Here is a 22,851-nt window from a genome sequence, read left to right on the forward strand (position 1 = left end):
CATAGGTGTCTCTGCGTAAGCAGGAGATCGAGGACAGGCTCAATGCCTGGATTGTGTTCAATGAAAAGAATAAGGAGCTGTGCTCCTGGCTGGTACAAATGGAAAGCAAAGTATTGCAGACTGCAGATGTTACCATTGAAGACATGATAGACAAATTGCAGAAGGTAAGTAGTGACACCACTTTCCTTCAATTGCAGTCTGATAGCTCACTATAGACACCATTCCTCGTTTCTTTCTTGCCTCTCGGAAGCAGCACGTGATATAAAACCAGCACGTACAAACTTTTGTGAGAAGATGAGCTTTTCTAGCCTCAGCTCTTACCTTCTTCTTGATGTTCAGACTTGGAACATAATGCAAAACAGAAATGCAACCTGACTGTATTTAGGCATGGAGTGGGATGCATGTGAGTTGCAGTGGTGCGGGTCTGGGTTGTTGTGTGGGCACACAGGAACATACAGCACTGCTCAGAGCTTTCCCTGCTGGGGATGAGTGGTGGCCTGGGAGCATCTCGCTGCTCTCACTACCTCCAGCCATGTCAGCAATTACGAAACTGGCAGTTAGAGGGCAAAGAAAAGATTGAAGGATGGGGTAGGTCTTATGCTAGGTGAACAAGAAGTTAGCACAACTAAAAGTAAAACCTAATTCTGCCCCTTCTCCTTGGTAGTCAGTGCAGTTAGTGCTTTCTAATACTTCATATTAGCTTGACAGGACCATTATTTTGCTGCGGTGTTCCTCCCCTTGGCTTGAAAGTCTTGATACCTAATACCAGATCTCCTCTGGATAAGAATACCAGCAAAATAAAGCCATAGACTTGAATTTGGGTTCTTTTGAGTTAGCTTGATTTAAAAATTCCATTAAATCAGGAAAGTAGAGACAAAAGTAGAACATTAAACTGCTATTTTTAGGAGTACTTCTGGTACTTGAAAGTCTTTAAGCTGCTTATTTTTTATAGAAGATTCATTGTGAGAGTGCTTTGCCATTGAGGGTTTGTTTTGTTTTGTTTTACGTTTGCTAATGTAGAAACCTCAGCCATCACAAGCCAAACCTGACTTCACACATGTGGGAAAAGAAACAGATAATTTTGTTTTGCTTTGGTTTTGTTTTGTTTTGCCCAGGAATTAAGCAATGTTTGTATATATTTATCAGGATTGCATGGAAGAAATAAACCTGTTCAGTGAAAATAAGCTTCATTTGAAACAAATGGGTGACCAGCTAATCAAGGCTAGCAACAAGAGCCGGGTTGCAGAAATAGATGATAAACTCAACAAAATCAATGATCGCTGGCAGCATCTCTTTGATGTCATTGGAGCACGGTAAGAAAATGATTTTCAATGTTTTATATGAGATAAAAGTCAGAATCTAGTGTCCTTGACCATCAGAAACAGACTGACATGACTTTTCAGTTCTGTTGAAATTTACTATGGAGAGTCAAATTAAACTGAAGTTAGTGCTTTTTTGTTATGATTTGTTGCTGTAGTATGACACCAATGTCTTCATTTATCTAATGGCAGAGGGCAGGGTGTAAGCATTCACATAAAATATGATTTTAATCATGGGAGCTACATAAAAGGAAGAGTCAAAGTGATTTCTCTGTTGCATGTGCTGAATTGCAACTTAATTTTAAGGCAGTGTGGTAGGAGTTCGTTTGGGCTTTTTAGGAGAGCCTTCTGTTTTAAGACAAGCCCCTATTTCACCCTATGTCTGAATGCACAGAATTTGGGAACAGATTCCTAGCCTGTCTTTGTAGACAGTCAGATTTATATAATGGCAATGCTCCTTTTTTACATTCGAAAGTGTATGAAATTTCATTTAATATTAGTGATATTTCTTCATTCAGTCTCTTTCCTGAAAACAACTGGAAGACCATACCTTGAGTTTATTTTTTAAATTCAGGTTCTTCTGCATGATGGAAATGGAAAATACTATCAGTGGAAATTAACAAAACCTTGCATAGTCTAGGCAATGATATCTTTTTAAAGGATTAAACATCTTTATTATGCTTGACAGAGTTAAGAACATCATGATCATTTTAGTATTAGCCTTACTGAGATGATCCCATTTCACTATTATTTCTTAGTTTCTACCACAGCTTGGGAGGAGGATGCTGGGCTGGGCTCACCACCTGCCCGAGTTTATTAGTAATCCAGAAATAATAAGGCTAACACCAAATTAGTATTGGTCTAAACTTCTCTCCCAAGGTTTAGTTTTGCCTGTAACCCCCCTCTCTGGGCCCTCAGAAGCTCTCTTGCTCAGTTAACATTTGAGACAGATAAGGCAGGTGGTTGTGCTGTGACAAGGTAGTGCTAAGTATGCTGGATCTTAATCAGGAATGAGACCTGAATTAATGGTGACACATGAGCTCTGAATGATTAAGCAGAAGTTGCCTTCGTAAGATCTGACGCTTTGCAGATAGCCTTGCAATGGTTGTTTCAAGGTGTATTTGTATTTGATCTGGTCTAGGAAAGAAAGCTTCACTTTTATAACAGCACTTTTTCTGTTCTCATCTTATGGTAACATGGCACTTTTAAAGCACTTTTATGATCATTTGTCTACTGTGTGTTAGTTTTGAATTGTAGCAATTTTTAAATGCAGTTTAAAATGCACTGTTTTAAAACTGAGGTAAACATGGCATATTTCTAGTAAATTTCTGGAAAATATGCTAAAGAACTGATGGGATATTTAGAGAGAGATCTGGCAGTCTTACTCAAGTAGTTCGTGACAACAGAGCACTTGTTTGTCTACGTAGGATGTCTTAAATCTTTACCTTCAGGCAAGCGTGTGGTGGTGCTTCGAGGTATGTTAATGTGGATTTGCCTAGAGCATCAGCTTAGCTCCCAGTATTGGATATCTAAGTGGATATTGCAGCTACTGAGGACTTGGTGTGATGCTTTATGATTGTTCCTGTGTTCTTAATCCCAAAAAGGTCTGGAACATGCCAGCTTTTACTTGTGATTTCCACCACCTTTGTGCGCAGGACCAGGGTAATGAACCTGACAAAATGTGGTTTTATCAGCTGCCTCAGTGGTCCAAGGTTATCAGGCAGCCCAGTGGGTTCTGCTGGTCCTCTTGGACTTAATACTAGCGGAGCTTCAGCATATTGCAGCATTTTGCAAGCATAGGTGTCGCACATCTCCTCCCTCACCTAATCCTCCTTGCTTAGGCTTGGCTTGCAGCTCAGCTGTTCTTGGCTGCTCGGTCATAAATAACTACGAGGCTAGACACAATAGAATCTGAGTATGCTCGTAAGAGTTTATTTTGTCCTGTTTACAACCTTCCAGCTTTCTGTGTTGAGATCGCTGCTATAGTGGTGGCTTGCCACTGAGATTTTACTTCTGAAGGAATTAAACTAGACTTCGGTTGACTGAAATTTCCACCTCACAGGTATGCTTTGGGGCACTCAAGAGGAGGCTCCTCCTGTGCTTTTGGGTAGCTTCTCTTAAGCTCAGGTGATGGGGAGGAGGCAGCAGTTCTGCTAATCACAGATGTGCCACAAGTTGGGCTTCTTCATGGGGGAGTGGAACAGAGCAAGGGGCCTTGGGCTGGAGGCGAGATGATCTGTGAGCATGGGTCGTGATGCCCCATGCTGATAGACTGTCTTCTTCCTTCTCAGTTTGCTTTTGCAAAAAAGTTTAAAAAAAAAAACAAAAAAACAAACCAAAACATGTTTAAGCTGTGTTGAAAGAGCACATGAAAATAGAGTGGTGGCACAATTTGTGTTGGCCCTGTTGCATGAAGCCATCACAATCCAGACATCATCAGAGGATCTCAAACATCCGCCATCACCGGTTTCATTCAAGGGGTAGGATTGGGTTGGCTCCAGGGAGGTTGGAGCCTGTAGGACATGGTGCTGGGGCTGTGCACTCACTGCTGCTCGGCAGAAAAGAGGCTGCAGCACTGTGCAGCCGCTGCCATGGCAGCATACCTGTATGAAGCCCTTTTTATTGGGCACTGCTTCATTTCTTGGGGAAGGTAAAAGGGATGGAGGAGATGCTTCAGGGCAGGACTGCCAGAGGGCCTTGGAGGGCTTGAGGCAATTGAGGTAGGAGGATGCAGCCTGGAGGGAAATGATTAATTTCAACCGTGGCAGGGAGGCAATCTTGTCTTCCTCCTGAAAACACTACTTGTAGGAACTTATTTTCATAGCATTCTCTGTGAAATGAAGAGGTGGTTTTGCTCCTGGCTTTTCAGATCAGTAGCAGGGGCAAGTAAATCAAAGTGAAAATTTTCTGATTTTTTGGGTGCCGAATCTGTGACTGCTTAAAGCTTTTTTTTATTGACAAGTGTTACGATTTCAGCACTTTCTGTTAAACATATAACCAGCTGCCATCTTTATTAGCACTTGTGGGTGCAGCACAGCCCACTGCACCACTTCCCTGGCCCCCAGTGACCATCCATCACAGGGGCAAGGACCAAATCTCATGATGTCTTCATGGCAGGCCAAGACTTGGGCAGTAAGTAAACTACAGAGCCATGCACTGAGTAGGAGAAAAAAATGTACGATTCTCCATTCTGGGTGCTGAATCTTTTTAGTAGACAAACGCTTTATGATCCTGTGGTTAAAGAGTATCCACAAAGGATTCTGACGGCGATTCAGAGCCAAATGTCTCCGTGGATGATCCTACAACCTAAGTAACAATTTATCTTTTCTGTAGTGCAGTGTATGGCTGTGTGATACCAACATGAAACCAAACCAGTCTTGAGCCAGTGTATCAATACAGAGCATTCCTCCCGATAGCTTATTTCACCTTTTAAACCAATAAACGTCCTGGGACAGATGGGCAAATTAGGTGAGCTCTCCATTAAGTCCTTGAAGTGATTCTCCTAGTTCATGGTGACAAGCTCAGATTTTCCATATGGCTGCACTTGTAGGACTTAGTACTTTCATTATATGCCTGTGCTTGGCTTGTGTGGTGACAAAAGCTTTGCCACGTGTGTTGCAGCCAGAGGGTGGCTTGTTGCAAGCTTGGAAAAGTCTCAAAATGTTAATTCTCATGGGATAAAGTAACCATCAAGACATCAGCATGCCTGGAAAGGAGAACAAATTAATTTCTGTTCAACTCAGAACATACTCTCACCAGGCCAGGTGCTCACCCTGAAGTCTCTGTTGGTAGAGAGGGAATACAACATGCTAAGAGGCAGAAAGGGAGCGTTGTGCTGACTGTAAAAATGGATACAGAAAATCTCTTTCTTTTGTTCTCTCATCACCAGTCTTGTAGCAGCACTCTTGTAACACCAGAAGAAACTGCTGCATGCTTGCACATGCACCCAAGTGAAGGCCTGAAACAATAGGACGAGTGCACAGGCTGCATGTGAGTGGTAGATGGCCAAAAAGCTGTGGAGTGGGATTTACATCCCCGGCATGCTCTGGAGCAGCACTCCTAGCCATGCATTAACTGGCAAGAATTGCCAAGGAACTGTGGTGTGCACCGCCATTTCACAGAATCACAGAATGGTAGGGGTTGGAAGGCACCTCTGAAGATCATCTGGTCCGACCTCCCTGCCAAGGCAGGATCACCGAGGGCAGGTTGCACAGGAACGCATCCAGTCGGGTTTTGAAGGTCTCCAGAGGAGGAGACTCCACAACCTCTCTGGGCAGGCTGTTCCAGTGCTCTGTCACCCTCACAATAAAGAAGTTTTTCCCCATGTTGAGGTAGAACTTCCTGTGCTGCAGTTTGTGCCCATTGCCCCTCGTCCTATCACTGGGCACTACTGAAAAGAGACTGGCACCATCCTCCTGACAGCCACCCCTCAGATATTTGTGGACATTGATAAGGTCCTCTTTCAGCCTTCTCTTCTCCAGACTAAACAGCCCCAGGTCTCTCAGCCTTTCCTCATATGAGCGATGTTCCAGTCCCTTAATCATCCTCGTAGCCCTCCGTTGGACTCTCTCCAAAAGTTCTGTCTTTCTTGAACTGGGGATCCCAGAACTGGACACAATACTGCAGATGAGGCCTCACCAGTGCAGAGTAGAGGGGGAGGATAACCTCTCTCGACCTGCTGGTCACACTCTTCTTAATGCACCCCAAGATACCATTGGGCCTCTTGGCCACCAGGGCACATGTCCCATGGAGAACTTACTGTTCTTACTACCAGGACGCCAAGGTCCTTCTCCATGGAGCTGCTTTCTAGCAGGTCAGCCCCTAACCTGTACTGGTGCATGGGGTTGTTCCTCCCCACGTGCAGAACTCTACACTTGTCCTTGTTAAATTTCATGACGTTCCCCTCCGCCCAACTCTCCAGTCTGCCCAGATCCCATTGAATGGCAGCACAACCTCCTGGTGTATCAGCCACTCCTCCCAGTTTTGTATCATTAGCGAACTTGCTGAGGGTACATTCCAGCCCTTCATCTAGGTCATTGATGAAGATGTTGAATAACCGGACCCAGTACTGATCCCTGGGGAATACCACTAGCTACAGGCCTCCAACTGGACTCTGCGCCGCTGACCACAACCCTTTGAGCTCTGTTACTTAGCCAGTTCTCAATCTATCTCACAGTCCACTCATCCAACCCATACTTCCTGAGCTATCATCCTGTCTCTCAGTGTCCTTCCCTGTCCCATACTAAGTCCACACGTTGCTTCCCAGCCCAGTGGGGAAGTGTTTGCCTTCTGCACTGCTTTTGCATAGTACCTGCTGGCAGACTGGAGGAGCACCCATGTGTGTCACAGGAGGCTGTCTTCGCTGCCTGGGATTGTGCAAAGCATTTGGCTGGTGCTTGAGCCTCATTAAAGCCTCCAGCTTCATCAGGGCCTGCCTCCAGCAGTTTTGGGTCTGCAGACCAGTCTCTATAGTAACAAACATTGCATTTCTGTACCTCTGGGCATCCTGCAGCTCTTCCCACTGCCACTAAGCTGTGGAAGAGGGGGTGCCATTTCTCAGCTGCTCTGGCCGTGGGCATACTGTGATGTGTTTTCTTACTTGGTGGGTCTGGTCCACGTTTTCAGCCTTGTGGAGAAAGGCATATTTTTTGTCTCTGTAGCAGAAATGGGTTCAAAGGACTGTGACCTTTAATGTAAGCATGAAAATACAGGGAAGCTAGCAAGGCCAAATGTGCCTTCTCATTCTTTTAAATGTGCATCCTTGGCAGCTAGGTCTTTTGCCTGTGTTCACAAGCTGCCAGCCCTCATTGCAGTGTCCAGGAATCTTAAACTGACACAGTCAAAGTCCACCCCTTCCGCCCCTTCCTTCCCACATCGAACTTGGGAGATTCAAGGTGTTTTCAGCTGTTTTCCTGCATACCCCGGCTGAAATTCCCAAACAGCCTGAAACTGCTCAGGTTGCGGTAAAATGGGAAGGAGTTGAAGCTCCCTAGTGCACCACTTTCTGCTGTGCACGGGCTTCACAGAGGTTTTACTGGGGAGCTCCAGTGAGCCACTGCTCCGTGCTTCCCCTTCCTTCCTGCACCCTCACTGCGGCTGAGCTGCCCCGATAACCACTCCGGCAGCCGTGGGCCACAGCTTGGTAGGTACGGGGAGCGAGTGAGCTCATACCACCTCTCAGCTGGTCTCTCTATTTATTTTCTGCCACATGGCTTAGCCTTTGGCGGGGCAGAGCCTCAGGCACCACGTGTTGGTGTGCTGTCCTACCTGCGGCAGGGCAGCCCACAGTCAGTGTAGGTGCACTCCAAGTTCAAAGGTCTTTTTAAATTGCTGCAGATCAGTATTGCATGGCAAGGGAGGCAAAGTATGCTGCAGTGAGGCACCTGCGTAAACAATACAGCCATGATCAGCAGAATTATATTTGTTTGTGGCAGTATCACTGTAAAATACAATTCTTACGATTATTTTGGTGCAAAAAAAAAATAATTGGGCAGTTGAAATTTCACTTACAAAGTGCCTGCTTTCTTTCCGTGTTCTCCAGGCTACTTCTCCTTGAGGGATTACACTTCTCTTCGATGCAAAGGCTGTGACAGAGTTCATTATCGTTTCAGGCAGGATGGTTGGGCTTACTTTGGTTATGCAATGTGTGACGAGGTGTGCCGGGAGCAGGGGGGAGCTGGCGGTGCAGGGGGAGTCCCTGCCTTCTGCGCGCTGTCACCATTCCCGGTGTCTGCCTGTCAATCTGGGAGGGTTATTTCCCGGTTTTCTGTCTCAGACCTACCATTTTGAAAGCGTTTTTGAACCTTCCTGGGCTACTATCAGGTTAAATTGTCAAGGTGACTGGGCGTGATTTACCTGTGCAAATATCTGAAGCCCTCTCACGGTGTGCGATGTCTTCCCAGGCACTTTTTAGCCTGCCATATATTGAATGTGAGTGATTGGCAAGCCAACACAGGTCTGCAGAAGATTACCTGAATACTGAAAAACCTTTGATTTAAAAAATAATTCCTTGCATTTTTGGTGGGATTATCATAACTTTTTTTTTTCTTTTTCTGATATTGGCTGTGTGGGGAGTGACTTTTAATCCAAGGTTCTCCGACTTCCGCCTATTTTCCCACCCCGTGATCTCTGGCAGTCATAACACACAGAAATCATGACAGCGTGTTTTTCCACAAATGAATGATACCATAAATGAAGATGAGGGATTATTTTGTCCTCCGGCATAACAGGCTACTTGCACTGGAGGCCTTCTGCCTGCGCTGGAAGGTTAAAGAGAGGACAGGTTAGTGTGTGGGAGATTTAATTCATACTTAAATACCTATGATACAATGGTAAAGGAGAGAAAAAAGAGTGCAGGGGAAGTGGGGATACATCTGTGTGCATGGTGCCTGTGCGTGGATGTACGTTTTCTCGGTTTTTTGGGTTCACTTCAAATTGACTCTGCTGCATATCATCCGGGTCTGAGGCTCCAATCCCTCATTCGCACAAGAAATGAGCACCGCATCTACCTTTTTTGGTGCTGAAGCCTCCAGCTTGCAACCTTTTTGTCGCCAGGCGCGGGCAGCCGCTCAGCGTGTGCTTCTTCGCGTGCTAATTCTCTTGTGTCAGAATAAAGCTCTCCTGGTTTTGTTCTGAGGAGGGATGCGGCCATTTGCCAGGTAAAATACCAACCCAAAATGTAGGGGTTAAAACTGGGGAGAGCTAGAGTGTTTCCCCAGCTCGGGGGTCAGGGAGGAGGAGGACGGGGAGCCTCCCCCCCCCACGCGGGATGCTAAAGCGACGAATAAATAGGGCATCTGTGGAGGAGGGGTTTCCTCTTCCATGCCTGCCGTGGTCGCACAGACGGTCCCCCTCGCAGCTTGGGATTTGCAAGCTGAGGAATGGTTTTTTCTTGCGAACCGTAAGTGCCATGTTGGTAAGCGGCTGCGGGTTTGGTCGCGGTGGGTTTTGGCGGAGCAGGCATTGCTGGCGCGGCGGGACCAGCCGGCCTCGGGCGGCGGGGGGGAAGGGCACCGCAGTGCCGATGCTCCAGTGGCTCCCCGCAGTTCGCCTTGGACAAGTGGATGAGTGGGAGATGCGGCGCGTTAGCGGGAGGAATAGCGCTCGGGGGCCTCTCGCCTAAAATCAGCTGCGATTTGGGATTTTGTGCCCAAGACGGTGGAGATCTGCGACAGCAACCTTTTGGACTCACCGGCAGGGTAACGCGAGAAAAGCCTCCTCCGGCGCGCCCACTGTTTGCTCTGCTCCCTGTGCTGACACTGCCCACAGACACGGGGGCTTCCTCTTGTCCTGCCAGGGCCCGGCGCTGTACAGAGAAACGTCTTTGCATTTTATACGAAGGCCTAAAATCTGCCTTTGACATCATCTCTCCAAATCACGTCTTTGTCCCTCCACATGGTTAAGCTCCCTCTGCAACTTACTGAACAAAGGTTTCCTGCGTTGTGCATCTCATTTGCCTTTACCGGGTTATAAACAATCCCATCAGCTGGCAGGGCAATTTCAGCTTCTCTTTGGTTAAAAAGACATGTATGTAGTATCTTCTTCTGATGACATTTGTGCTTATGAAGGAGCATTTGGAATATACGTCAGGATGTTTTTCATTCCTTCAGACACTGAAATTTGAATGTTTGTTATCACCTTATTTTGAGCTTCCCTGTACCTTTTCCTGCCTCATTTTGACATCTAATGCAATGCAGTTGGCAGGCATTTTGCAATTCTTTATGTTTGTGTGAATGCGTTTCAGTCAACCTGGAAGTGCCTTCTACTGCTAGATACTGCCTGAGTAGTTACTACAAAATAATCTCTGTATTTGTGGGGCTATGCCATGATTCAGCCTGAAAGAGCTTAATGCATTTCTCTTGTAACCTGATGCTGGCAACTTTATCGAGGGTATTAAGACCCAAATCCAGTCTTGAGTCAGGTCAGTTAGTCCTTCTGTTCACTTCTGCAGCCAGCTTTTAGTTATAATCTACTAGTTTTGTTCTTTTTCTGCCACTTCTATTTTGGTGTCAAGATTAAGACATTTAGAAACTGGCTTTGTTTGGCTTATCCCAGGCATCTTATGTGTATGTCTAAGTGTTGTTTTGAATCAGGATATCTTTTAAGCTGGGCCCTTTGCAAAGTACAAGAGATGTTTGATTTTTTGGGGGTTTTTTAGATTAGTGTTGGATACTTGTTGGATTTTTATTTGTTTTTAAATTATTACTATTGTTTTTGCTTCTGGGACTGTGTTGAATGGTGGCAGGTGAGTTCTCACTGGGAAGTGAACTATGGTAGGCCTTTATTCAGTAAACAGTAAGTTTTGCCTGCTTGACCAAATAACTTGAGAATTACACTTTGTAGAGGAAGAATTCAATCCATGCTGATGGCAGTCTCTTCCAGCTTCTGGGTAACTGGGAGGAGCTCATTTCCTCTACTGCACTTGAACTTTTATTGCTGTTAATGCACTGTGTGTTGAGTGATTGGTCACCTGGACCTGGGGGGAGCTTTTGCTCCCAGGCTTGATGGGTTGCACTGTGCACCCCCACCTAGCACCCGGGAGACCTGTCTTTCCAGACATATAGTCCTTTAGGATGCTTCTCAAAAGAGTTCATTCCTTCATGCAAAGAGCAGGTGATATGCAAGAATACTTGCAGTGTGCAGAAATGCATCTGAGAATGGTTGTTGCAAATGTAAGACTTTTATGGATGTAATTAGTCTATTTTAGGCTTTGATTTGAGCTGTAGCCAGACAAATGGCAGTTCCCTGTGACTTCGGTGCAAACAGAGGGTACTCAAGGAAGATGCTCAAATTTTTCATCATTTTACCTGCTGCTTCAGCGTAGAACCCTACCCTTGTTGCAGTGAGCAGACACAGAACCCAAGAGCAGATCAGCCAATGTGAACATCTGGACAAGGCTGCCTTCCTATTTACACTCTGCATTAATGTGAACTTCTGTTAGGTTTTTGTTCTTCTCTGGCTGCTTAGCTCAAGTTTGAGATTAATGGCTTAGAGCATTAAGGGTGGTTAAATGAGTGACAATGCCATATTCTATCCAGAATATGTAACAGATTAAATTACTTAATTACAATGGTGTGTCTGTAGTGGCAATTGCTAGAAAGTAAATACAAGCTCACAGTACCACAGTGTTGCGTTCTTTGAGACTGTTGCTTCTAGTAACACTAGTAGATAAAGACTCACATATATTTTAGAGTGATTTCTAAACCAAAATAATATTCTTGGGGCTTTTTTTGATGGAAAAAACCCCACTTGATTCTAAAACTGTTGCTTTTTAAATTTATTGAATGTGCTATCAGTCATAGAGACATTTATTTATAATATAATATCCCTTGGTTTTGCTTTGGACTTCCTTGGCTATGTTCATCTACCTGTTATCTGATCTGCAGACTGCAGAAGGACATCTTGCAACCCATGAATTTTTCTGTAAAGCAGCTTCAGGATGGGAAACAGGTGGATACAGAGGGAGAAGGGAGTACAGGGGAGCAGAGATGATACTGAGCAGCACAGAAGCTGTGGTGTCAGCAGGTCAGCTGTGGCATCAGATGGTCCCAACATGTGCCCGTCTTGCAAGTCACCAGAGAATTTCGAAGCACTAGTGGGGAACATCACAGAATATGCAGAGAACAAACTGCCACTGGGTACAGTCAGGGACAGTGCAGCGATCGAGCCTTGCTTTCCTCCCAACTGGCCTGAAGTCATGCAGAGTTAACAATGCAACAACACAGATGTTTGGCTCAGACTCTTCCTCAGGCTTGGCTCTTCTAGCAGTTCTTCCCTTTGGTGCTGAACACGGAGCCTACACCGTCCATCTCTCCAGGGGGAAAGGTTCCCGAGTCGCCTGTCTTTGGTGGGCCACGTGCCCTGGGGAGTCACAGGCCCTACTGAGCATCAGAACTAACTGAATCCAAATTGACTGGTGGGACAGAAGCAGGGGATAGGGTGGAGGAAGAATTAGATCTGCTGGGTAAATTATTGCCAGCTCATGATAGCACAAGAAAACGCTCTACATTTACCAGAGTATGCTGTGTTCATTGAGTACCACTTAATAGAAGCAGAACTAGGAGCAGGAAGATTTATGTAGCAGCTGTTTGCTTAGGAGCCACATGCCTTCTGCATACAGGGTTGAACTTGGGAGTAGAACTCTGAAAACAGCTTGTTAAGGAAAGCGAGAGCAGGTAAACACTTTTGTCATGTGCTGGTTTCCTCTCTATCAGCTGCAGCAGTGGAAAGCACCATCTGTGTAAAGGGGAAGAGGCAGCTGCTTTGCACTTTATACCAGTATCAGTGGCTTTGTGGGTGCAAGACAGGAAGAAGGTGGACCATGGACTTGGTCAAAATCCTTCATGCTGGCTTGTAGGGTTGCATCAACCAGACAAGACTAATTTTACATTTTGCAGAGTTGTTAAATAACCTGCCAGGAGTCCTAGTGTAGGACTGTGTTCTTCTTGCCCTCCTTGTAAAACAACTGAAAGTAGTGCCTGGTCCTTTTGGGATGAGAGGTAGGGGAAGGTGCTTCCCATGCTGCGAATCCATATGAGACCCCAAGTTTGCTGGCCTTACTTTGTACCTTCACAGTAACCAATAGGACTGAATAAATCCAGCAGGATCATTCCCACATCTCTTTCATAAGTGCTTTACCTTAAATCAAGTGTCTAGATGACGTACATATCCTCTTTGATTACCTCAAGGTTGTTAATAAGATCAGTTGTTGCTTACAGAGTGGTATATTCATTATGGATTAGCTGTCCTGCATATCTTCTGTCGTTGTATTATATGCTGCAACAGGCAACTGCAGAAGCCACTTGGTTACAAGCAGTTTGGACCCCCCTCCCCTAAACCTTGCTAGGATAGTTTGGCAGCAGGCAGGATGGGGGGTCAGGAAACTGATTTTTTTCTTGCAAGGAGGGGCAGGTCCTTTGCATGAAGCCAGCATCCAGGTACTCTGGCAGGGTCTTGATGTAATCTGTCCCTGCCTGCACTAGATGAGATTACACCCTGCCCCAGTCCCAGCTTGCACAACACTGGTGTTGTCAAGTACATTAGGGTTCATCTCAGACCCCTCAACAGTCCCCTGCATTTTGGGACATGCAGTGATCCCCTTGTACAAGTTGCCCTTCCAGTCCCAACTGCTGGTTTTGATTAGCTGGTCACAGTTCCCAGTCATGGTGGCTAACAAATGGAAATGTTTTGGCCTTTTCATGATGCATACTTTAACTTTCTGCACTGCAGTTGGCTTAGATAATGAGGCTCATCTGGGTAGTTGTTAGACCAGGCAGTAACTTAGGGTTTAATCCAGAAATTTGCATTTTAAAAATCACATGCAAGGTCCAAAAATCCATCCCAAGGCACAGGGACAGAACTAGACATCAGAAGGATGCAAGCAGCCAGGAGGACAGCACAGGGAAGGAATGCAGGCTAAGAAGTGGGTTCTCGCTAGGACAGGAGTGGAATGATTTCCACCTGTCTTTATCATCTGCGGTTTTGATGCTTATAATACTGCAGGGTAGAGCATTGCTGTTCATGGAGAGAAAGAAATACGTGCTTTTTGGTACAGTTTTTCTCATGTTGTGATCTGGATGTTTAAGACAGGTCTGATGGAAATAATGATCTAGATTTTTTTTTTTTTCCCCTCCATTAACTACCAAGGTCTAGATGGCAAGTTCTGACACCAATCTGAAGTCAGAAGAGGTAATTGTCACCTCGGTGTTGGGCTTAGTGATTTTTGTTGGGAATTGCAGTAAGTGAGAATTTCAATGGAAGATTTGAGAGCAATAAGGTAGTTTAATAGGTATTCCTCCAACACAGGGGGACAAATTTGCCAAAATATGCAAACATGCTACTTGGAAAATTTAAGGAGCTGATAAGGGGATTTGACATGGGAATATGCTGGAAATAAAAGTTTGTCTGCAGCTTGAGAGCTGTGCTACAAACAGCTGTAAGAAAAGTAAATGGTCTCGATTTGCTTGTCTGCGCCACAACTCTCTTTAGTTGGATATTCTCCCTCTTTCTCATTTTCACCCACCAGGAGAGTCTGGCACATCTCCACACGTTTCAGTATGTTGTTTAGCAGAGCTTTTAATGTCATGGTGCTGTAAGTTCTACAGTGGCCCTTGCTCAGATCTTCTCCTCTCCTGTCAGCATCCATTTGCCCAGGGTGTGGGACCTGTGGTTGGGCAAATTCTGCCACTGTTGGCAGAGCAGTACCTTGGTGATTAGGGTTGGCCTGTTTGGATGCTGAAGAAGACACTGAACGTAATTCACAGCAGGAAAATCAGACCATAGATACCCATTTAGTTTAACTGTGGCATGTTACGGTACAACTCGCACTTAGACAAATGTCAAAGAGCTGACCGAAGAGCTCACTAGCAGATGAATGAGGGTACAAAAATTCACTCTGCTCATATAGTTTCATTGAAGAATTCACACAAGACCTTACTGCAGCTGTAGAGCAGAGGGCTGCTGAGCCAATTTAGGTAGGTTTTGACTAAAACATGGCTCTGATTTACAGGCAACAGCTTGGTGTGACAAGTGCTCCAGAAAGCCATGCCTGTCATCACCTTCTGCTAACATAATTTCCACTGATTGCAGATCTTTGTAACAAAATGTTCTTCCTGGTTTGCTTAGGGTGAAGAAGCTGAAGGAAACATTTGCTTTTATACAACTATTGGACAAAAACATGAGTAACCTTCGCACCTGGTTGGCCCGGATTGAGTCTGAGCTTTCCAAGCCTGTTGTTTATGACATCTGTGATGATCAAGAAATCCAGAAGAGACTGGCAGAACAGCAGGTGGGAAATAGCAGCAACCAGAGTAAATGAGCTAAAATGCTGCTGATTACCGTTGGTCCTGGTTAAAATCACCTGTTTCTTTTCTTTAGCAAGGCCTTCTAACTGTTTGCTTTTCATGGCATGTTCCTGCCAAGATGCGTTACATGGAAAAATTCTATTTGCTTGCTGTAGTTTCAGTATTGTGTTGACTTAACCCCACTTCTCCTTTTTCCCCTCCACCCAAGGAAAACAGGCAAAATACAAATAAAATGTACATTTGATAGTTTGCTTGGTTAAGTACAGCAGACTTAAGGGCTAGGCAGGGCACAGACAGTGGGTAAAATCCATGAGGATGACAAGGCGTGAATGCCAGGTCTCCTGCAAACTGTCTGTGACAGATTTAAGTGCTGTGATTCGATATATTGCCCTCACTAGCTCAGTTCTCTTCCCCTCCTTGCAGACAGCAGAGCAAGCTTGGCAGAGGAGGGTATTTGAGCTTTTGAGGGTGGACTTGTGTAAACACCCCTTTGACTGAGGCCTGATCCAGTAGGCAGGCTCTGAAGATCCCCTCAGGGTTGGGTGAGATGGTGCATAAATCCTGCTGAGGCATAAGTGTGAACCAGCCTAGCACTGTTGGGTGTTGGTTGAGTGCATGTAGGCATTTATCAGAGATGGTGGCTTGCCAGGGGGATCTTGAGGATCTATGCTAGTTTTAAGTGCTGGAGATGGCAAGGATTGGGCACAGCTGAATGTGACAGCTGTCCCAGCCAAGTGGAAGTGTGAGATGAGTTGGATAGTCCTGGAATAAATTTCTCCAGCAGCTGGGGAAAGAAAAGGAACTTCTACAAAGCACAGACTTGCTGGTAGAGTCAGCCTTTGCTCAGGGCTGTGCTATAAGTTGGCGCAGGTTCAGAGTGCCTCCCTGGGAAGACTGAGAATGACCACAGCTGTTACCTGGCTTTTGTGTTAAACAAGAATATTTGCCCTAAACCTGAGGATCAAGAGCAAAGCTGTCAGGCATGGAATCTTCATAGCATCTGCCTTTAAGAACACCTGTGGGTGTTCTTCCCATCCTTCCCACCTTCTCTCTCTCTGGCTGCTGCTTTCGTGTCTAAGGAAAGGTCCTTGAGTGACCCAGAGCTGAGGTCTGTGTTCTCTGCTGGTTTATATGGCTCTCCAGCCACTCATGTCCCAGACATCATGGAAAGGGTCAGCTCCTCTATGACTGGGGTGAAGATGGCTTCCACTGACTCCACTGCAGGAGCTGGTCAAACACTAGAAGACTTGGCTCAGTGCCACCAGTGGTTTCATCTGCATTGTGAATGGTTGTGTAAACGGCAAGGAAATATTTTCTCCCCATCCAAACCTCTTGCATTCTGAAAGACAGGCATAAATTGCCAGGCAGAGAAGAATGTGGGTCACAAAGGAATTGTGTCCAAACTAATTTATTTTTATTATGAGCATTCAAGCCTCAGCTCACTGTAAGAGCCATCATTTGCTGCTCAGAGCTACTTGCTGCTTTGTTGTTTGGATTCTGTTTCAAACACAGACCTCTGAGCACCTCTAGACTCCTTCTACTGTAACCTTTTAGCAGCCTGAGTGTGAGAAGACTGTTCTGACTAAAAAGACTACAGTAAAAAAAAAAAGTGCCTCTTTCACTCCACATTGGAGAAACCTTTATCTGAATGCGACAAAGTAAAAAGATCTTTCCTGGTTTTATCTGAACAATTATTTCAGCAAGAGCAGAGTGATGGTGAGAAATTCACCCTACAGGCTTCTTTTATTTGACATCCGTGACTGGAAAAGCTTTACCTGTTCAGTCTTGAATAATGACATTTAAAAGCATTGAGCATCCAGAGAGATGGTTCAGTCTTGAATAATGACATTTAAAAGCATTGAGCATCCAGAGAGATGTTTATGGCATGTTTGTTCAATTAAAGAATGAAGATTAAAACATGAATAATACTAATTTTAAGATTTCAAAGCTGTTTCACTAATGCATAAGCCTAGCAGCATGTAGTCTGTTTAAGCTGTCTGGGCAGTGCCGTGCAGAGGTAAAGGAAAACCGCCTTTCTGGTCCAGGCCCCGTTACTTACTTTGTTGTGTTTGTCTCACCGTAATACAGTCAGGTCATTTGGAATAACAGCTTGGAAAACAGCAAGGATTCTGCCTAGGGTTATTCCATGAACCCAGGCATGACCAAAAGTAATGACATCGTGTCAGCAACATTACCATAGTGCAGGTAGAGTGGATTTGTAGTCTGTGGTCCAAATTCTCATTGTAACAGCTGTAAATCCAGTGTCATGAATTCAGAAGAATCTCTCCAGGTACCAGTAGCGGGATAGAGCCGTCTCTCAGACTTAAGAGCCTGTGTTAAAAAGAGACTGCTGCCCCTTGCTCAGAAAACACCTGTGAATCCTTAATAAGCTGTCAAAAATTATGTTGGGTCTGCTTCTGGCAGTCTCTCGTCTGTGTAAAGATTTTGGCTTCTACATTCCTTAAAGCTGTACATTACCACAAATCACACAAACCAAATTTTGACTAGTTATGGCTCAGCCCTTTCAGGTACCTGTGTAACATCACTGAAGACTGCCACTGGGTGATACTCAACTCCTTGCAGCTTCTTGACTTCTGAGAACATCTTCCTTCAACTCCTTTTGTAGTTACTACAAGCTGTGTCTATTCTGGGGGATTTTTGTTGGTTTTGTTTTGGTTTGGTTTTGTAAGTCTAGAGCAAAACCAATTCCGATTCATACGTTCACTGAAATCAGTAATACTATTTAATGGGAGTTCCTGGTCACTGTTGTCAGTAAAATATTTGTTTGTTGTTCAAGCAAAAGTCTCCGTATCCTTCCTTAGGAAAGACAGAAATGGGTTGAAAAAAATGGAAATGTAGTGGACATTGTAATTTCATTAATATTTACAGTTGGTAGCATTGTACAGAGCTGCCTTTTCAATAAGAAATATTTAGATAATTCTTTTTCTGTTACTCAATTAGATTGACTTTAAGAGTAGTTATAGTTACAGAATGAGAGGCCAGAATATGATGGAGATGCAGGCTCTGGAGGTGAAACCTATAGCGTAGATTAGACAAAGGGTCTTTGCCAGACCCTTTAAAATAGTCGATCAAAGCAGGAGCTCTACAAGAGGGAATAAGAAAAGTAGCGTAACACCAGCTACTTGTGTGCTGTGTTTCTGTGTTTCTTGATACCAGCCTGTGATCATATAGTCACTAAAGTACATGAACTGTACTATGAGTTCTCTGTCAAGTCTTACAGTGTAGTAAGCTGATATGAGACACTGTTGTCTTGTACTGTCAAAATTAAGAAGTGTGTGTGTCTGGTATGTGTAAGGTTTGGATTTTGAATGCACGTTAAAATTGTGCAGACTGTTAATGAGAAGACTGAGCTTTCACTGAGAAACCAAAGCTGGACAATCCCTTTTTGCGTGGCAGTTCTGTCCCGACCTGTCAGCCTGTCATCTGCACAGCTCATCCTGCAAGTCTGTTTTCTAAAGCTAAATAAGCTTTTCCTGACACAGAAATTGCTCTTTCCCCATCCTCTGCAGCATTTTGAAAGGGTATATCTGAAGTCTAGCCGCGCATATTTCCTTCTACTCAAGCTATTCTTTTGCCAATGGCAGGATCTGCAACGAGACATAGAGCAACACACCGCAGGGGTGGAATCCGTGTTTAATATTTGTGAAGTCCTGCTACACGATTCAGATGCGTGTGCTAATGAGACAGAGTGTGACTCCATCCAGCAGACTACCAGGAGTTTGGACAGACGGTGGAGAAACATTTGCGCCATGTCTATGGAAAGGCGAATGAAGTAAGTCTCGTTTTCTTACCCCTCCTAAAGAAGCTTGTGGCAGCATTTTGAAGAAATGCTGTAGCTTTTGCTACAAACTGAATTTTGAAAAAGAAAAAAAACCCCAAATTAATAGCTAGCTTGTGATAAAACCTTTCCGTTTTTGCAACTCCCTTTCAGAATTGAGGAAACCTGGCGCTTATGGCAGAGGTTTTTGGATGACTATTCTCGCTTTGAAGATTGGCTGAAATCATCTGAAAGGACAGCAGCTAAGCCTAATTCTTCTGAGGTTTTGTACACACATGCAAAGGAGGAGCTGAAGAAATTTGAGGTGAATTTTTAACTTTTTTTTTTTATTCTTAGCAGCAGGCTAGATCATCAGACTGCTAAATACTTAGTGTCTATGTGAAATGCCCGGATCACTGAAAAACACCAGTTTGGCAGTGGGTGGTATAGAGAACATAAATAATTTGACCAGTGTGCGACTGCTAGGTATCTGGCTGATTTATTTGTCTCCAGAATACTTTTTTAATGTGGAGAATCCAATGCTTTGAACTGCCAAGATCCTGCTTATAAGTTAAAGATTTGGTTTTTATAGGCAGGAGACCTTTGTGCATTGATTTTTTTTTTTTTTCCTTCCTTTTCCTAATGAACTACATCTGAGCAGATGATGTAAAATATGTGTCCTTCTCTGGATTTGTTTTTGCAGCTGGAAGGTCTGTTTTTAAGGGGAGGGCATCATCATCACTCTTGATGGATAGTATCATCCGGATCCTTACTTTTATTGACAAGGGAACTGAGTTCCTTGATTTGCCTTGCAGGCATTCCAGCGGCAAATTCATGAACGACTCACTCAGTTGGAGCTGATCAATAAGCAGTACAGGCGCCTTGCCCGCGAAAACCGCACCGACTCAGCCAGCAAGTTGAAGCAGATGGTACACGAAGGCAACCAGCGCTGGGATAATCTCCAGAAACGAGTCGCTGCCATTCTCAGAAGACTCAAGGTAATTGCAAGTGGGCTGAAAGAGTGAGGAGCACTTGCAAGTTTCTGTAGGAATTAGCCAAGGGCAAAACACATACTGGAGCAACTATCTTGTGTTGGTTTGTGACTTGATACTAGTGTAGGAGAGCAGCTCTGAAAAGATCACCAACGTTATGGCATAAACGTGTCCTTGGTGGATAGATTGGTAGTTGAAGAAGCATAAGGGAGGAATGGGTGCAAATTTTGGAACGTGTGTTGCAGGCCTTACTGCTTCTATCCCACTCTCCTCCTTATCCAACCGTGTCATGGGTAAATGCGTTCATGCACTTGCACCCTTCCATAAATAAGAGGCAGAGAGTCAAAAGGGCCCCAGTGCAGACAAGGTTTGGAGTTTACAATGCAGCTCTACTTTATGACAAGTTACGATTCACCTACAAGGCTTTAAACATGGAGATGTGATGGAGAGGCGTGCTGCGGTCACCAGCTCCTGCTGTGCTCTCTGCCTGTTGGAAGAATGTTGTCAAAGAGTGTATTTATTACACTTCAGAGTGTCCTGCTTGTTGAGTTAAACTGGTCTCTGGGCAGATATTCTTTGCTGTGCCCTGGGGGAAACTTGTCACAGCCTGATTTTTAAATACAGCAGAGCTGTAAGCAGTTGACAGGGAAAACTATTAGTTCCCAAAAGTCAGTGATTGAGGCTCTGAGAGCGCTGGTGGGGTTTGATCTGTGCGGTTAGGAGGTGTTGTGTTTGGGATGTTTTATAATCCCCTTTCTGAACAGTAAATCCACTGATGAGAATTGGGGTACTGCAAGCTGCATGTCTGTTAGCAGCTTCTGTGGGAAATGGCAGCAGAGAGAGCCCCTCCTGGCTTCCACACCAAATGGTGCATTAATTACACTGGTGTGGTCATCCACAATCCAGCTTCTCCATTGTTTTACTGATTTTAATGTCATAGTTTTAATTACTTTAATTAGAGATGGGGCTTGCTTCCTTCATCTGTCTGTCTTCTAAATTTAGAACAAAATAGATGTAAAACCAGAGTCTGAATAACTGTTGCACTGTTGTGTAATGATGTGGGAGAAGGTATAAAGTGTGGAATCAAGAATGCAATTTTATAAAAGCATCTTGCACTGCTGAAGTTTTATTCCCTCTCCCATAGAAATAGTATACTAACACAGGACACTTTGTTCCAGCATCACTGCAGGAAGGGAACAGTTTTTATAAGTGGCATGCTACCATGTGTGCCCTGAAGGCCTTTAAGGTGAACAGCAGTTCTGAAACAAAATGCTGTTTTCAGGGGGCTGCTGTGACCATCTTCTTTAGTGGCTGAAGTATTATAACACTGGCTCCCTTCTTCCTATTCAGCACTTCACCAATCGGAGAGATGAGTTTGAGGGGACGAGGGAAAGCATCCTTGTTTGGCTCACAGAGATGGACCTCCAGCTGACAAATGTGGAGCACTTCTCAAAAAGTAACTTCGATGACAAAATGCGCCAATTAAATGTACGTATCCTTATAAAGCAGTTGTTAGTATAGCCCAACTGATCCTGTGGGGCTGCCCTCTCTTGCCAGAATCATCTGCTTTTCTGGAACTTCACAACAGCCAACAGATGTCTGTAGGGCTGTATTTGTTTTAAGACACCAGTAAATTCTTAAGACTTTTCCTCTGAATCAAGATAAAACTGTACAGTATTTAAATTCAGATTCAGTGTTCAAGCTCAGTTCTATCCTGCCACTTTCTCCTAACACTGAGTGCCTGTGACAGTGTTATCTGGCCTGGAAAGGAGCACATGAAGGTTAACAGTAAAAGCTACATTCCTAAACTCAGGCATTCTTTTCTGGTGAGAAGTTTTTTTTAATTGGCATTAAGGTAGGCTCTCTCCTCTGAGTGCACTGTTGGTAGCTGGGACTTTCAAACACAAATAAGACAGCAGGCGTGTGCAGTGATTCTGAAGAACATACTAGTTCTTGGATGCCTGCTCATATGCTCGTTTCTCCTTTCTCCCTGCACTGTTAATTGTTTTGGGATGCAGATTTACTGTTGCGTAAGCTGGAGGCCCAACCAGCCAAACTTCTTTGCTACTGAGAAAAAGATCGCGTGGACCCAACAGAAAAACTCTGATTGGCTGAACTCTTGTATCGTGATCCCTTTGCAGGCTCAGGACACTGGAATGATACTGATGTACACATGGGTGGAAAATGCCACTTCATTTGGAACTGTAATTCTGCTAATAAAGCAAACCTCTGGACCGCTTGAGTAAAAAGATACTTGCCAAATGAAATTAGACAACAATGTCAGCTGCTGCTTTTCTTTCACTGCAGTGAGCAAGAAAAGAAGGACAAACCTTAGAAAGGGATGTTGCAGAAGTAATTACTTTTCTTGTATGTTCCAAATAGGGTTTCCAGCAGGAGATAACACTAAATACCAATAAGATTGATCAGCTCATCGTTTTTGGGGAGCAGTTGATTCAGAAGAGTGAGCCTTTGGATGCTACCCTGATTGAAGACGAATTGGAAGAACTTCATAGATACTGTCAAGAAGTGTTTGGGCGAGTTGCCCGGTTCCATCAAAGACTGACTTCAAGGCATCCTGTAAGAAGCAACAGTTGTTTTGATGCTTTGGCAAGATTTTGGTGTTTGAACTGCAATGCTCATTGCTTATCCCTAGCAGCTTGACTGAGTGGTTTGAGCTCAAAGGGGTCAGGAGCTCCTCAGTAGTTGTGCCAGCTTTGCTAAATCTTTGTCGCCGGTCTTGTCTCCTCATGCCTCACATGTTGGGTCTTTATCTGCAGAATCTGGATAATAGTATGGCAGTAATTCACAGGGTTAATATTAGATAGTGGTGGTTTGAGGGCTTCAAAAGCTTTTTGGGTGTTTTTAATATCACTTTGTTTTCCTTAATTTCAATAACATGCTTAGAATATCTCTTTATGGATTTGTCTGTGAGGCTCCATCTGTCCACTTTCTTGTGGGAA

General features: G+C 44.4%; 1 protein-coding gene across 1 annotated transcript in view; it reads left to right on the forward strand.

The window, feature by feature from the left end:
• The window catches only part of SYNE2 (spectrin repeat containing nuclear envelope protein 2), a gene marked incomplete at its 5' end in the record, with an annotated part of 187,650 nt that overhangs the window by 153,571 nt on the left and 11,228 nt on the right, over positions 1-22,851 (forward strand). The window contains 8 exons of the mRNA XM_082000771.1: positions 6-164; positions 1,147-1,313; positions 14,943-15,105; positions 18,727-18,914; positions 19,074-19,224; positions 19,715-19,897; positions 21,242-21,379; positions 22,274-22,468. Of these exons, the coding sequence (XP_081856897.1) occupies positions 6-164; positions 1,147-1,313; positions 14,943-15,105; positions 18,727-18,914; positions 19,074-19,224; positions 19,715-19,897; positions 21,242-21,379; positions 22,274-22,468 (1,344 nt within the window). The remainder of the gene's footprint in view (positions 1-5; positions 165-1,146; positions 1,314-14,942; positions 15,106-18,726; positions 18,915-19,073; positions 19,225-19,714; positions 19,898-21,241; positions 21,380-22,273; positions 22,469-22,851) is intronic.

The sequence above is a fragment of the Phaethon aethereus genome, assembly GCF_964289735.1.
Source record: "Phaethon aethereus genome assembly, chromosome: 5".
In the NCBI taxonomy this organism is placed as follows: Eukaryota; Metazoa; Chordata; class Aves; order Phaethontiformes; family Phaethontidae; genus Phaethon; species Phaethon aethereus.